Source organism: Montipora foliosa, chromosome 6 (genome assembly GCF_036669935.1).
Source record: "Montipora foliosa isolate CH-2021 chromosome 6, ASM3666993v2, whole genome shotgun sequence".
Classification (NCBI taxonomy): Eukaryota; Metazoa; Cnidaria; class Anthozoa; order Scleractinia; family Acroporidae; genus Montipora; species Montipora foliosa.
In genome coordinates, this window is record NC_090874.1 from 59011084 (window position 1) to 59026083 (window position 15000).

General features: G+C 37.8%; 1 protein-coding gene across 1 annotated transcript in view; it reads right to left on the minus strand.

Annotated features, from left to right (window-relative positions):
* LOC138007952 (phosphoserine aminotransferase-like) overlaps window positions 1-14496 on the minus strand; it is a 14558-nt gene extending 62 nt beyond the window's left edge. Inside the window, exons 1-14 of the mRNA XM_068855099.1 lie at window positions 14329-14496; window positions 12166-12226; window positions 11422-11491; window positions 11197-11282; window positions 9558-9616; window positions 8100-8154; window positions 7380-7457; window positions 6484-6578; window positions 6156-6219; window positions 5162-5220; window positions 3547-3649; window positions 2901-2973; window positions 1186-1323; window positions 1-457 (exon numbers count right to left, since the gene is read on the minus strand). The exon at window positions 1-457 is cut by the window's left edge and continues 62 nt beyond it. Of these exons, the coding sequence (XP_068711200.1) occupies window positions 343-457; window positions 1186-1323; window positions 2901-2973; window positions 3547-3649; window positions 5162-5220; window positions 6156-6219; window positions 6484-6578; window positions 7380-7457; window positions 8100-8154; window positions 9558-9616; window positions 11197-11282; window positions 11422-11491; window positions 12166-12226; window positions 14329-14391 (1119 nt within the window). The 5' untranslated portion in view covers window positions 14392-14496 and the 3' untranslated portion in view covers window positions 1-342. The remainder of the gene's footprint in view (window positions 458-1185; window positions 1324-2900; window positions 2974-3546; window positions 3650-5161; window positions 5221-6155; window positions 6220-6483; window positions 6579-7379; window positions 7458-8099; window positions 8155-9557; window positions 9617-11196; window positions 11283-11421; window positions 11492-12165; window positions 12227-14328) is intronic.
* Window positions 14497-15000: the final 504 nt, after the last annotated feature.

Consider the following 15000-nt stretch of genomic DNA (forward strand, 5'->3'; position numbering starts at 1 on the left):
AATACTATTAACATCGTACAATAATTCAGTTGTTGGGGCTGCCTTTGGATCTCTTTCAATACTCGAGTTCTTGGCAGCTAATAGAATTGACAGAATTGACAGAATTATGGAAGCACTGGTATAATTCTCCAGCCCAGTATCGTTCTTCTTCACTATTTAAAGTTAAACACGGTACACTCAAGCAGGATTCCCTGTTTGCCAGCTGTTCACGCGATGCAGTCTAGTTTCAAACTACTTGTGGATCCTTCACAACTTTCTGACTGATGAAACTGGATGTCTGTTTTTGTGACTAAGGATATTTTGTCGAGGCGATGTTGCATACACTGAGGACATGCACTTTGATTAATTATATTGCTTCTGATTTCTTTGTCTGAAATCCTTCATGAAATCTACTAGAGTCTTAACATCTTCTGGCTTAACAGCATTGTACATCGACACTCTTATTCCACCAACAGACCTGAAATCACGATTGATAAAGAATTGGCAATGAGCTTAGTTAAAGAGCGCAAACTTTTAATGAATACATACGAAAATAAAATAGAATAAACATGTACGCAACTGAATTGATTCCTTTGTTGTACGTATTTACGTTAGCTTTGAACTCGAGTTCCATTTTTAAAAACGTTTCTAATATATGAAGGGGTCCCTTCGGTGTTCAAATAACAACTAAGACAAGACTGATGCATTTGCAACCTACAATAAATAAATAAATACTTAAATAAATAAATAAATAAAAAGGTAAATAAATAAATATATGACATATGTACTTGAAGTTCTGGTATCAAACTGAGTAACAGTCAGTTGTTCATAATGTTGGGTGTACGTTGACCACACTCTTAACATCCGACTGTGACCCTACTAACAACATTCACGCTTTTTTAAATTGACTGAGGACTTGTTTGCCACTGTAAGTAACAAACTGGTCTGTCACACCCCACTAAATCTGGTACGTGTATTAAGTTTCAATGCTTCTGCAACGCCTCACAAAGAGTGCTCAAGAATGTTACTATTTTGATACCTTTGATCAAATCATAATTAGCCGCATTCTTGCCTGATGAGACATTACACCTGTGCGTTAAGTTAGCCACCGGTGGTGGTTGCTGTTTGCTAGCATCCGAAGGAATGTGGCCAATATTACTTACGAAAACAAAGAAATGGAATCAACAAAGATACCGAAAGTAGTACCTGTGGCCTTTCAGCTGAATCATGTTTCTGGCCTCAGCTTCTTCAATAAATGCCTTCTCCAGTTCCTGGTCTCCACTAGGGCTTGAAATTCTTAGGGGGGCATTCATTCTTGAACGGCTCTTCTTTTCCACTGTACCACTGTATGTGTGAAATATTATCAATAGCTTTTCTGTTAATTGTACAAGTTGAAATCCCAGCTGTACATTCTCATCATCCTGAGCCTTCAGCTGAGGCCCACTGTACAATGGTTTCCCGATAGTGCGGTCAGCCATGGCCAGGACGTTTCTGAACCAAAGATCTGAGGATAGGTTAGCTAGGGGTGCGTTTTCTTTGGGGAAAAATCCAAATCCGGATTCTTGTATCCAATCGTGGATTTTGCATTTCTTTAGTAAAATCCGAAAATGGATTATTGATCCAAAGCATTCACTCTCCTAGCGGATTCATCAGATCAGATCTGAATCCGGATTTTTAGGATTCATGATCTGTGCGTTTATTTGGGAGACGGATAAAAAAAAAATTCGTTTGGCAAGAGGTAGTTTTGTGAAAGTACACATTACCGCCATTTGCACACATGCCAACTCTCCCGGATTCGGAACGAATCTCCCGGTCTCCCGAAGGGGTCATTAAATCTCCCGGATAAAAACGACTCTGAACCTTTCACAGACGTTTCTCCATTCTAGACTCAAATTGCATCCCCAAGTTTAAAAAAGATCGATTTGTTCAAACTCGTTTCATTGTTTCTTAATGCATTTCTTCATCTCTGAGTTTCAAACTCACGTTAATAGAACTAAACAAAATGACTTCCTTTAGCTATCATAGCCATATAACCGATTGTTTGATTGGATCTCCGTTTCACCAATAAAAATTCTTGACATAAGTACCCTGTTTTCCCGCAAATTCATATTGCTGGCAGAATATTCTTGTATTCTGAAGGAGCTGCTGGGGGGTGGGTGGGGGAAGAGGAGGGGAGGGGGTAGGTTGATCGAGGGGGGAGGGGTGGGGAGACCGGATGGAAAAAATTCCAGATTTTAGACCTCCATAGGTTGGCATCTCTGCATTTGCATGACTCATGGCAAGCAATCAAGGTGAGTTTTCAGTGCTATTTTCTCCTTCAATTTACTCGAAATTTATGGAAAGTCATAATCGCAGAACTTCAATTTGATACAAATTACATTAATCCTAACTTTTAAACCGGCTGAAAATGGGATGTCACACCAGAAAAATCTATTTTCGGATCAGTCGTTTCTTTGGGAACGAAGTATCCGTCTGATCTGAGATCATGAATCCAATCTTGGATTCTCCTAAAGAAACGCACCATACACTGTAGGTTAGTCTCCACAGGGCAGATGGCTTCTGCATAATTTCGAGTCCCTCAGATGCCTTTTCTGCAAATATCTGCCATAGTTAGCTAGAAATTCTCAATTTATTCAACTCGAGGTGGCGTGGTCTCTTCTGCTAATATTTCTAACTCGTCTTAAAAGCCTAGCCAGTATGCAGTTGTTTGGCAGAGGGGTTCCAAATGTACAAATCATGAAATTCTCAAAGTCAAGTATTAATATTTTTACGATCGATGTCTACAATTAAGTCAATGAAGATGACTGTTGTTATGATGTTATTTCACACAACCATGCCATACTTTTATGACATCAGGCAAATTATCAAATGGATCAAAGGTGATTTATGTATCCTTAGTCACGAAAGATTCATATTCTTACCAGTAGAAGCCATTTGATGAGTCAATCAGATCATACACGAGATTTGACTTCATCTGGCTCCGTCGGTCCATTTCTGTTGACAAAAGAAAAATTGCAAATTTAAGCCTGAAATGGTTTAGGAAAAACTTATTGTGTAAAAGAGCAAGCTTGGTGCAGTGTATGCTCGATTTCCAGCCGTTATGGGAGTGTGGTTATCATCCTCCTCCACGGAAGAATGCAGGTGCACAAAACGGCTGGTCAGTGGAGCCTCCGAGCGGTGTTGAAAGGTTCCATACCTGCCCTATCGTAAGCATCAATTGTACATGTGTGTACGTCAAGTTTCAAGTTAGAGACCACTGTCTCCTTCATTCAATCCCCCAATATACATCACTTTTCCTCTCAGAATCAAACATTTTTGAAACCTTTTTGATTGGATCACATTGTTTTTGTTGTACTGGCAGTAGATCAAAATTTACACTTTTATTCAGATATCACTAATATCAAAATTAATTCCATATTATAATCTTCACTCCTTTCTTAATGCATAATTATTTTATTTACTTCTTTGATGTACGTACAATACACCAGACTAGACGATTACAAAAATTAATGTAATTTGGAGAACAAAAATCATGGTTCTGATGTTTTCACTTAAGCCTTAAAATACCTGGAATTCCTCCTATACTTTTGAGCCATTTGAAGACAAGTCCCATCATGTAGATACTGTATGTTGGGGGTGTGTTGTACAGAGAATTCATGCCTGCTTGAACCTAATGGAAGCAGCATTAAATGACACTGTCAATTACTGTGGTCTCTTACCAGAGATTACCGGTAGTTTTCATGTAGAAAAAAAAAACAACAGACCATTGTGTACTTCACTGTTTTACTAAATGTCTCTAGGAATCATAAACATAGTAGATTGCCTGGGACATGTATACGTCTGGCACATTCCCAAAATATTGGGAAAACAGAGAGTATACGAAGGAACAGCAAAATCCCAACTCATTTAGGATTTTCTGAGAATAAAAAAACAAGACAAGATTTCTGGGCAACTTGAAAAAATAAACTGTGCCATGCCAATCTCGTACCCAGAGTCCTTGGGGTTCTTGGCCAGCGGGTGAGCGCCCGGAAAGACTCTGGGATAATCGACTTGAACTATATTTTCGATTGGCCGCTTGCGTGGCAGTCCGACAGGGCCGGGAGTCGGTAAGTAATTCAGAAGCCCCAGAATTTGGAGGGAGATTCAAAATCTAAAACTAGTTTCAGTGCAGTTTGATTTTTTCTACCTCAGAAATATATAAATCACAAAAATAATAAAACGAGGAGGTTTGAATTATGTCTTATACCGCACAGGAATTTTCCCAAGCTGCTAAAAAGTGATTGCTGTTGCTGTTGCAAAAGTACCGTGGGAAAACATTACATCAGTCTCGTTGAGGAGAAGTCCGTGGAATAATGTCTTAATTGTCAAAGCCATTCAGAATTACGGAAACATCAAATTGTAGTAGAAGAGGACACTTGTGTCATTTCCACAAAAAATTTGGCGATCGTGTTGCTTGCACGATGGCATTCTGAACGATGGAATGTACACTAAAACACTAAAAATACACTTGCGGAAAGCGTCAGAGGTTTCATCTTCACTTGCTCTTACAGCAAGCCAATGATCATTTCTCCAGTTTCTTTGTGTGTAAGGCTAAAATTCTTGTTTCTCGAACACTTTGAACAACCCGCCATTTCTAATGTTTACAGTTTTCTCTTTTCTGTTTCCGTTTAAACTCAAGCATACGTAATAAGACCAGAACCCACATTTTCTGGGAAAATGCAGTCGATTATCCCAGAGTCTCTCCGGGCACTCATCGACTGGCCAAAAAGCCCGAGGACTCTGCGTACGAAGTGGGGCCATGCCTACAGTGCGGGCCGAGTTACTTTTACAATAGTATCCCCAATATTAATGAAATTTCGTTGCAGAAGTATTAAAGATATTGGAGGTTTAAGTCAACAACTTCTTCATCCTTTCTGTGTTCTTCATTGCACAGGAACGAGTAAAATTTACATTTTGAGTGTTTTCTTCCATCAAAATAAGAAAGGAAATTATTGACAAGAACATCTGCTTAAGTATTAAACTAATAAGAGAATCGTTTAGTATAAAATGCGGACGGCAGACTGAGGTCAAGGCCAAGGCCTAGGCCTGGGCCGATGCCTATTCTGTACCATAGTTTGCATTTTAGACCCAGTCTGCATTCTTCATTTTATACAGACTGATACAAGAATGTTAATTTATTAACCTTGTAGTCAAACACAACTGGACACTGTGGTGAGGGATTGCTTATCAGATCATCACGCACTGCAATTTAAAAAATAAAACAAAGGATTTTTCAAATAAACAGGAATACCTTTTCTTTTGATCTGAGGTTACACAATGTGTGTATGTTAGTGATTGACACAAGTATATATAATTATTTACTATTTTATGTTAAATTTTGTTTAATGCTGCACTTATCTTTAATATGGTCATGACCACCTCAAAAGCCAAATTTGCTACTCTGACTACCAAACACCTACCATATTCCCTCAAATAATCGCCCCCCTTTGACTGAAATATTTAAAATAATCGCCCCCCTCCCCCTCCCCTCTGATCCAGTTAAAGTCATCAGCGATGATTCAGGCTCTGACGCCCAAGATACTGACATTGAACATTGATCACCGTAATCAACAAAACAAATTTGAAACACTAAAAAGCCCATGTTTGGTTTATATTTGATGTGATTACTTTTTTGATTTAATGGTATAATAAAACAAACTATTTAAGGCACGACCTTCTGTGAGAAGTATTTGAAATAACTGCCTCCCTCGAATAATCGCCTTCCCTCGAATAATTGCCCCCTTTTGGTGTGAAAGAAATAATCACTCCCGGCTATTATTTGAGGAAATATGGTATCTTTTTGGTTTTTTTTTTTTTTTGCATTTATGTATTGTATTTATTTTCTATTAAGTGCTAATACAGTATTTAACTATCTTGTAATAATTATCGATTTAAATAGTGCATAATAAAGAATTGAACTGAATTGAATTGAATTGACAGTATGAAGCAAAAATGGCAGTGACATTGAAAGAGATAACAGAAAATCTACCAGACGCTGACTCAGTGAGCTTTGGCTGGAAGGCTCAGCATCTACACTGATAATGCCATTAACAGTCATGCAAAAATTATGGTGATCACAAAATTTAATGCAATCTGCAAATATTAATGGTAGGAACAAGAGAAACATGCCAACTTACCTATCACTATAGTAACACCTGCACAGCCAACATTCTTTTGAGCCCCAGCATAGATCAGTCCAAACTGTAAAAAATGCAACAATGTTAATTTTAGTGTTGTGGTTTTCACAAGAAAACCTCAAGAACATGTTTCAAAGCATGGGTTAACTGGCCATACAGCAGAAATGGCTCGGGAGTCCCCACAACAAGTTTTAAATTAATCAATTTAGTCATGAAATGTTATAAGAGAATTTAGCATTAACACTCATCGAATAATAACAACACAGTCAGTCTGCTAATGAAAATTATTTTCCTAAGCAAGAACAGTTTTATTTATTAGTTTTCTTACCTTGGTGACGTCAATAGGTCTCGACAGGATCGTTGATGACATGTCACAAACAAGAGGAACACCATTCGTCTCAGGGATGAAATCAAACTCCACACCTGTCCCAAAAAGGCAAAAAAAAATTACCTGTGCCAATTGCATAACTTTTAATTTAAAGGCTTGCTATAGTTGATGGCAAATGAGAGATTGTGACAGTGACACTTACTGCTTTCTTAGCTCTAAGAGAGAAACTTAATATTTTAATTCTCTTCAGGGAGCAGAGTTGGCGCAATGGTAAGGGGAATTCCCCTATATATCAATGTGTACCGCGACGTAAAGAAGCAATTGGCCACAGACCAAAATTAATTCAAGACAACAAGAGGAATAACTAATTATACATTAATAATTAATTTTATTGCAAAATGGCCTAAGATTTTGAGACTTTTTTGGGGGGAGGGGGGGTGGGGGGAGGGAGGGGGATAAAGACAAATTTAAATAATTAACAATTATTCCTAAATTGAGCCTGCATTGGATATGAGATGGTAAATAGCCAATGAGATGGGTAGCGCCAAGTTGGCTATTACCAATCTCCTATCCATCCAGGGCAAATGGAATAATTGTTTTTAATTATTAAATTCACAACCTTCTGTTTTGCTAGATTGTATTTAAGTTTAAGAAACAACTGGAAAGTGAATGATGTGACTTTCCGGCACCAAAGGTTTTATGCTGAGCAAAATTTGCCACATATAAGGTCAGGTATAACGGCTGATAACTGAGATCCAGAGAACCAATGAGAAAGATAGAATTGCATTATCTGAGGTTGAGAATTTAATAATACTTTACTATTGTTATTCATGTCTTACACAACAATGATTATTCCATGCAGTTTCCACATCCAAGAAATGTTTAAGAAAACATACCATGAACTGTTTCATTGGCACAGTAATAAACATATGAAGCATTTGGATCTAAATTCCAATCTGTCTCTGGGGGAATTCCTGCAAGAAGACAGAATGGTGTAAAACAGTCAGGGTATCCTGAAAATAAATTACAAAAGGAATCTGATCGCAGAAATAAACCAAGCACAAAAAAGTCCTTCACACATCTTAAGACTACATGACAATTCAAACAAGTGCAAAAGACTTACTGCAACAGCAGTTGAATGAAACTCAATTTGCAATAAATTAAAGCCTAGTTTTCAAAAGTCAAGAAAATCCAAAACGACTGGGGATTTCAGTTTCCCAACCGTCCCAGATTTTGACAACTGATGAAAACCGTAAATCGTAGACATCCTTGACAATCTGGGATGGTCGAGATGAATAGGGAAAATATGAAGTGTTTCTATTTTAAATACGGATGTGTCCCAGATTTTTGCGATCGTCGGCGATCATTAATATTCCTGAAAAACGAAAACTCGAATTTGTACTGTCAGAGACTTCGGCGATGGTTTTAGCTCATTACCAATGCTCTAAATTGCAAGTTTCAATTTTTGGCGCACCTTCCATTTTCCGGGAGAATCTGGGACAAGCGTCTGGCAATTTTCCAATATTGGGACACTCCAGAAACTGTGAAATCCCCAATCGTTCCCAACATATGAAAACTACATTGTATATAGACTTTAACAAATGATTAACACCTACTATCATATCTGTCAAGCTTCTTAAAAACGGGCTTTACTTTTGTGAACTTCTCTGCCTGTAACAATGAAAATCAAAATGTGATTACCAGCAAACTCAGAAAATCATGATGATCAAGTACTTAAGATATTTAAGGATGTTGCCTGTGTGTGACCAATCAGAGTTCACGACAACTAAGCAAACTTAGGTATCCTTTTAAAATGTTCCCTCATTGTGTTCACAAGCTAATTCTCAAGCAGGCACGATGGTTTTTTTCAGGACCAACCGAAGTCAACCCACTTAGACTTGCTTGTGTCACTTTGCAATGCCCTTTTGTATATAGGATTGCGTCAGGATGACCACATATTTCATGTTATAGTTACTGTAAAAATAATCATTAACCAGTCGACTCCTAAACCGGTCGTAACCGGCTGCGCATGATGACACATGAATTACCTAAACCGGCCGTAAAAATGCCGTCTTGATCTTAGGCCTCTACCCAGTCCCCCTTAGTAAATCTGTATTTTTTGTTGTTATGGAGATTTAGTAGGCTAATTTACCAATCATTTGTCGTTTTGTGAGCATATTTGACAGCTGATAAGAGACCCCACAAGGGCTGGCTTTTTGCAATTTCGATCGCGCGATCAAATTACACGAGGACAACGGCTGATGCATCAGATAACACATCAAACGATAGGGATATCCCCGCCAACTGAGCCACCGGTGTGCGGTGGCTCAGAAGTTGTCTTTTGTTTATCCTGGCTTATCAGACGTGATTCGCCAGCTGGCAACCAGTTCTGAAAATCTAGTTGCCAGCACTGAATTTTTGGTTGCATTGGCAACCAGTGAGTCACAATATCAAGCCCTGATGTTTGAATCAATGCTGTGAACTTTACTATTTGGATCAACCCAAATAGGGATTTTTCATTTGTTCAGAGTTGCCTTTCTCAAGCAGCTTATAAAGTGTGAATGTGGCTTTAACTTCTTGGTGTTTACAGTATACATTGTATAATTATGTGACCGAGGCCACACAAGTAAAGAGCGTAGCAAGCAATGCAACGAGGACAAATATGAACCCGTATATGTGAATTTATTGGCCAAACAATGTAAAAAGGAAGATTACAAAAGGAGACTAAAACACCGAAATTATCAGACAAGCACAAAAGGCAATGATAAAAGGCTAAGAGAAAAAGGGCAATAGCGCTAAAGAACAAACACGCTAAAATTACTAAACTGCGAGTATAAAGAAGAACAACTAGGAAAAAAACAAATAACTAAAACAACAACTAGAGAACTACAGGATAAAACTAATGCGAGTGACGTAACCAACGGAGCGAGTGCAATGTCACGCAAGGGAAAAACTGTGACAACAACACGTGACCAGCAATGTGATACGGAAACGAGAATTCACCAAGCAGCTGGTTCTGGGTGGACTTTACACCCATCCCCTATGGAAGAAATGAAAACTACATGATATTTTACCTCTTTTGCTGCTTTTGCTGACCATGCACCAGTGATAACATAATCTGCAGATTTTCCTTCTAAAAAAAGAATTATGTCTTTTACGACAACCTCCCTTAACAAGCAAACACAAATAAAAAATAAAGATACATAAGAGCAACAATAAGGAAACAGTGCTAAAGCAAGCATGATGCACTGGAAGATCATGTGTATTTTGTGCACCCCTCGACCGATATATCGGTCGACATATCAACAGACACTTGACTGATGTATCGGTCGACATATCGACCAAAACGCGACCAACACTCAACTGATATATCGGTCGAATGTTGGCCAATATGTCGACCGTGAGTAGTTATCCGATTGTCGGCCGACATGTCGATCGATAGGCTACCAACATTCTGCCGATACTTCACTGGTACTTACGTTCTGGTGACTGTAGCCTGCGTCACAGACGTAATTTAACCTGTAGGTTAACCCCTCCCCCAGGCAAGGAAATGTAAAAATTAAAAAACGGCAAAAACATCAGTGCAATGCATGGGTAAATTCAAGACTTGCTTGTCTTTCATCAGTTCTATTCCAGCACCTAAGTTATCCTTCATTGTGCTTATCCTCTTTCCTGTCATCTGCATTTTGCTTATTTGGCAGTATTTCACTTCGGTGTCTTGCTTGACACATGATCTGAACAGAAAGCCTTCAGAGATTTTTAAGGTTGACTGAAAAAGGATGAAATGTCAATATGTCAACCGTTGTATCGGTTGAGGGGTGAACAAGCTACACATGATCCAAAAAACTTACAAACAAAGTAAACTACACCCTGTAATAATGATATTGTGAAGCCCAGGTAGGGTTCGTACACTTTTTCAGACCAAAAATACAAGGACTTTTCAAGGACTTTCAAGGGCCAAATTTTGAAATTTCAAGGACCTCTTTTTTATTTACATCGAAGAATTTACCCATGGAAATAGTCTGACAGTACAATTCTTGCTCATTTTCCGTACCAAAGATGCGTGAAAATAATGCAAAGGCACTGGTGACCATTCTCGACCCTACAGCTCATCGCGTTTGTAATGACATGACTTGAGTGGCTGATTATTTTTACTGAAGTTATGCGGGTCAGAAAAAATTCAAGGACTTTCAAGGACCAGGAATGAAGAGCAGAGATTTCCAAGGACTTTCAAGGCCTTGAAAATGTACTCTCAAAATTCAAGGGTTTTCAAGGGTTTTCAAGACGCATACAAACCCTGCCAGGTTACTCAACTTAAGCTATTGTTTCAATAGAAACCATTACAAAAACAGCCCCATTGACAAATTCAAATTAAAAATAAGTTAAAGTTCATGTATAACAGGGCTCAAAATTAACGAAAAAATCCAGTGGTGAATGATCGAAGGAATGGAGCTGTGCACGTAACATCGCAGCTAAATTACTCTACAATTACGCTATCTTCAGAGAAAATTCACAGCGAGAAACAAAATAATTTTGTCATTTATTTAGTCATTTTAGCAAAAGTAGCAGCAAAGTGGCAACTGCTAACCCTTTTGTTTCGAAAGAGCGAAGGTTGACAACAAGTCGCAAATTTGCGACTTAATTCTCCAGATATTTTAGTCGCAAATGCGACTGTATTGGTCGCAATTTTGAGCCCTGTAAAAGCTTGCAAACCTCTTGCTAAGTTCAGTGGCACTGCAGCAAACTGGCCTGTCCCTCCCCCTTGTAAAAATAGAACTTTGTAATTGTCTGGAATGTTGCTACAAACACAAAAAATCACCATTAATTTTAGTTTTTGAAAGACTACATATAGTACTAACTGGTCAACATTAATAATTATCATCCAAATAAACTCAAAAATGATTTGCTCTCTTAGATACGTAATTCAAGAGCACTCACAGAAGTTCTCTAAGGTCATTCTCAGCTTCATTTACAATTTTTGCAAAGTGTGCCGATCTGTGGCTCATTTCTGAAGGGAAAAAAAAGACAATATTATAGTAAACCTAATTAAACGTAATTGCAACCCTTTTATTGAGGCATCTGTCCCTTGTAATGAAACATAACAGTGTCGAGATTCTTATAGTTGTGCAATAACTTTCTTGTTTTTAAACTCGTTGCAAGCGTTCGTTGCAAGATTAGTCAGACGTCTCCAGCCTGCACTCAGTAGGGACTGGGTTTGAATCGTTTCAAAACATGGTGGGATCAAGAGTGTTTTTGAGAGCACATGGTGAGCAAGTTGACCTGTAAAGTAGTTGTGGGTTTATCAGTGTGCTTGAATCAATCAGTGAGTTTATTGTCAGAAAAAACAGTTCAGACAACAGACTTCATGTTACAAAAGGCATGCAATTGAATTTTACACGGTGACACAGTGAGATTTTAAAAAAAAACCATCAATTGCCCACTTTTACAAGAAACTGAGATAGGATTGGGAGGAGCCTGGGGCCCCTAATAATTTTGACAGTCACATTTGGTCAGCAGCCAATTGAATGCTATCTTTGTTTTTCAGATAATAAAATAGGCTGGTTTAGCAGCTTTGGTAAATTTGCTGCAAATAATCTGCCCCAAAAGAGTAAAAAATATTTCAAATCATGCATTTCAGCTTAAAAATTACTGTCCATTAAGCTAAAATTGAGTTCAACTTACCCATAACACTGATTCCGAGACCCTGATAGTTCACTAACTCCTTTTGAGCTTGAGCTAATACCTTAATTGGAAAATTCAAAACAGTAAACTGATCAAATTTAATGACAAAAGCAATTTGTATTGAAATAAGTCAAAGCAATGTATCTTCATAGCTTTAATACTGTAAAAATAAGTTAAAATAAAATGTAATATCTTTGTTTGAAACTAATAAAAAAGAAAACAATTTTAAATTAAGTGAACATACAGCAAGTAGACCTCTATTTTAGAGCTATATATATATTGCCAGAATCCCCTGATGAGTGCAAGACCACAAAACAGGCTTGTAGGGATGAACTTGGAGTTTATTTGTTTTTTTCTTCCATATTTACTTCACTCTACTTCTGTGTATTGAGCAATGTTTTATGAAAACTAAGTTTCACACTATATAGACAGAATAAATATGGTAACCAAACAATGAACTCCCAGTAGAAGGATCCAAGAAGGATACAGTGCTTCAATGTGAATTTTTAGATAAGTGTAAAACGATGAACATGAAGCAAACTTCTAAATGCTCCGGCTTTAATACGATGTTTCGGCCTTCGGCCTTCTTCAGATGTGGAACTTATTACTTATTTACAGATAAAAAGCTAAAAAAGCTAAAAATTCTAGTAGATTTACATACGTTTGCATACGTATGCACATTCTTGCTGGTTACCTTTAACTTATTATTTAATCCTATTGTCTAGGTTTGTATTATATTATGCAACTTCATTTACATTTTTTTATGTTTGGTATATTCTTGCAAATTTGTAAACCTAATAGGATTTTTAGCTTTTTTACCTTTTTATCCGTAAACAAGTAATAAGTTCCACATCTGAAGAAGACCAAAGGCTCAAACATCGTATTAAAGCCGGAGCAGTTAGAAGTTTCCTTCATGTTCATCGTTTTACACTTATGTATATATAAATATATATATTTATTATATATTTGTACAATGCAAGGGCAAGGGAATTTTTAAGGGAACAAGGGAACTGATCCTCTAAAGCCTGGTTTTCACTAGCGATGCAATCATAAACACAAGAAGCACATGCAAACTCAGTATTTTGTTGTTTATTAGAGCCTTTCGTTAGAACAATATACACTGATTAACAATAAGTAAATGCCCTTGCGTGTGTTCCTTGTGCTTACACGCTTGCGTCGCTAGTGAAAACCAGGCCTAGTAACTGGTGAGTAAAGATATCCTTAATTTAACCCTTCGACAAGCAATTTTATTCATCAACAGGAAGCCCCTTATTTAGGGACCAAAGGGTTCATTTTCCTTAGAATTTAGAAGACGCGCTAAATCCACAAGACACGCCTTTAATTTCAGAATATCAAATTCCCTAAAATGTTGCATCAGATGATGCTTTCAAGTCAACTGAAGTCTATAAAGGGAATTTTTTTTCACAGAGAAGAAAACAAATTAAAATGTCTGAAAAGCACGTTCTCAAATCTCAGATCTAGACCACCAAGTGCCTTTTATTTGCTTCCATTTTCCACGCCTTCTACGATACTCTCAACAGGTCGAAACAAGAAATCTGGTCCTTCGTTTTACTTTAAACATTAATTAACTTTAACCGAGGTTTCGTAAACTGGGGTTAAAGCAAAAGGATTGATCGAACCGTTCGAACAACGATCAATTTAAACTACAGTCCAAGGAATCTCCCTTCAATGTTTTGCCATCTCCCATATTAGGGAAACGCATTGATCTTGTTCCCCATATTAGGGAAACGCGCCAATTTTGTTAGCTTCGCGAATTGTCACCATCATCCATAGTAAGGAAGAAACACTTTCGATTTGCTAACATTTTTCCAGTGTAATGTTTCTACACAAAAAAAAATCTGATCACAACCGCAATGCTCGCGAAGTTTAAGGAGTGGACTGAAAATTCATGTCGTGTTGTTAATTCCTCGCGAAAAATTAACTTCATCGCGGTGATTACGTAAAGATCGGAATGGCCAGTGACATTAGCTTTACATTAAGCTTAAATTTGTTCGGCGCACATTTTAACATCGATTTTTTAATATTTGACAATGCTTGTATTACATCACTAAAAATTTTTAGTGAGTTCGCTAGAGATTCAAGGATTGCTTACAACTCCAGAGTGAGACAGATAGCGAAACACGTAAAGTATAAATTACTTACTTCTTCTGGCAGCTTAGCGGGCCCAGCGGCGAAATTCAGAACTCGTTTCTCTGTTTGTGCCATGGTGAAATAGAATTGTAGGAGCTTAAATCGAAGGTTTAATGAAGGGAGATCTGACAAAATGTGTTATATAAGCGCTCGGAAAATTTCGAGCTTTTTATAGAGGAAACCGTGAAATCACAAGAAAAGCCTCGTTTACATGTAATAGAAAAAGAGCTTTCCTGATTGGCCAGCATTGACGTGCACGTGAAAAAAGCATGAAGGTGGATGAAGGTTCAGGGAGCAACGCAGGAATACACTGAGCAGTGATTCGTTATGTGTATCATACGACTATTCCGACAGGTTCAAACTTTTCTCAAATTCCAAAAATCCCAGCAGCGACACAAAAATGTTCGGTATTGCGAAACAAGATTGTTGAAAAGGAACTGCGTCATAGGAATTTACTGCGAGCATGAATTTGTAGTTGGACAACCTTTCTCGAAACAGCTGTATACAAATTTGCCGGATTGTTACGACTTCACCCGCGACGTTCATGAATCATTTTCTCTGTGGATGAGGGGATGGAACGGGGGTGGGTTGAGTGTGCCAAGGACAAATATAACAATGATTTGTGGAAGAAGGAGATCAGTGTAAATAAATTGACACACTGTTCAAGCAGAGAATTATATGAAC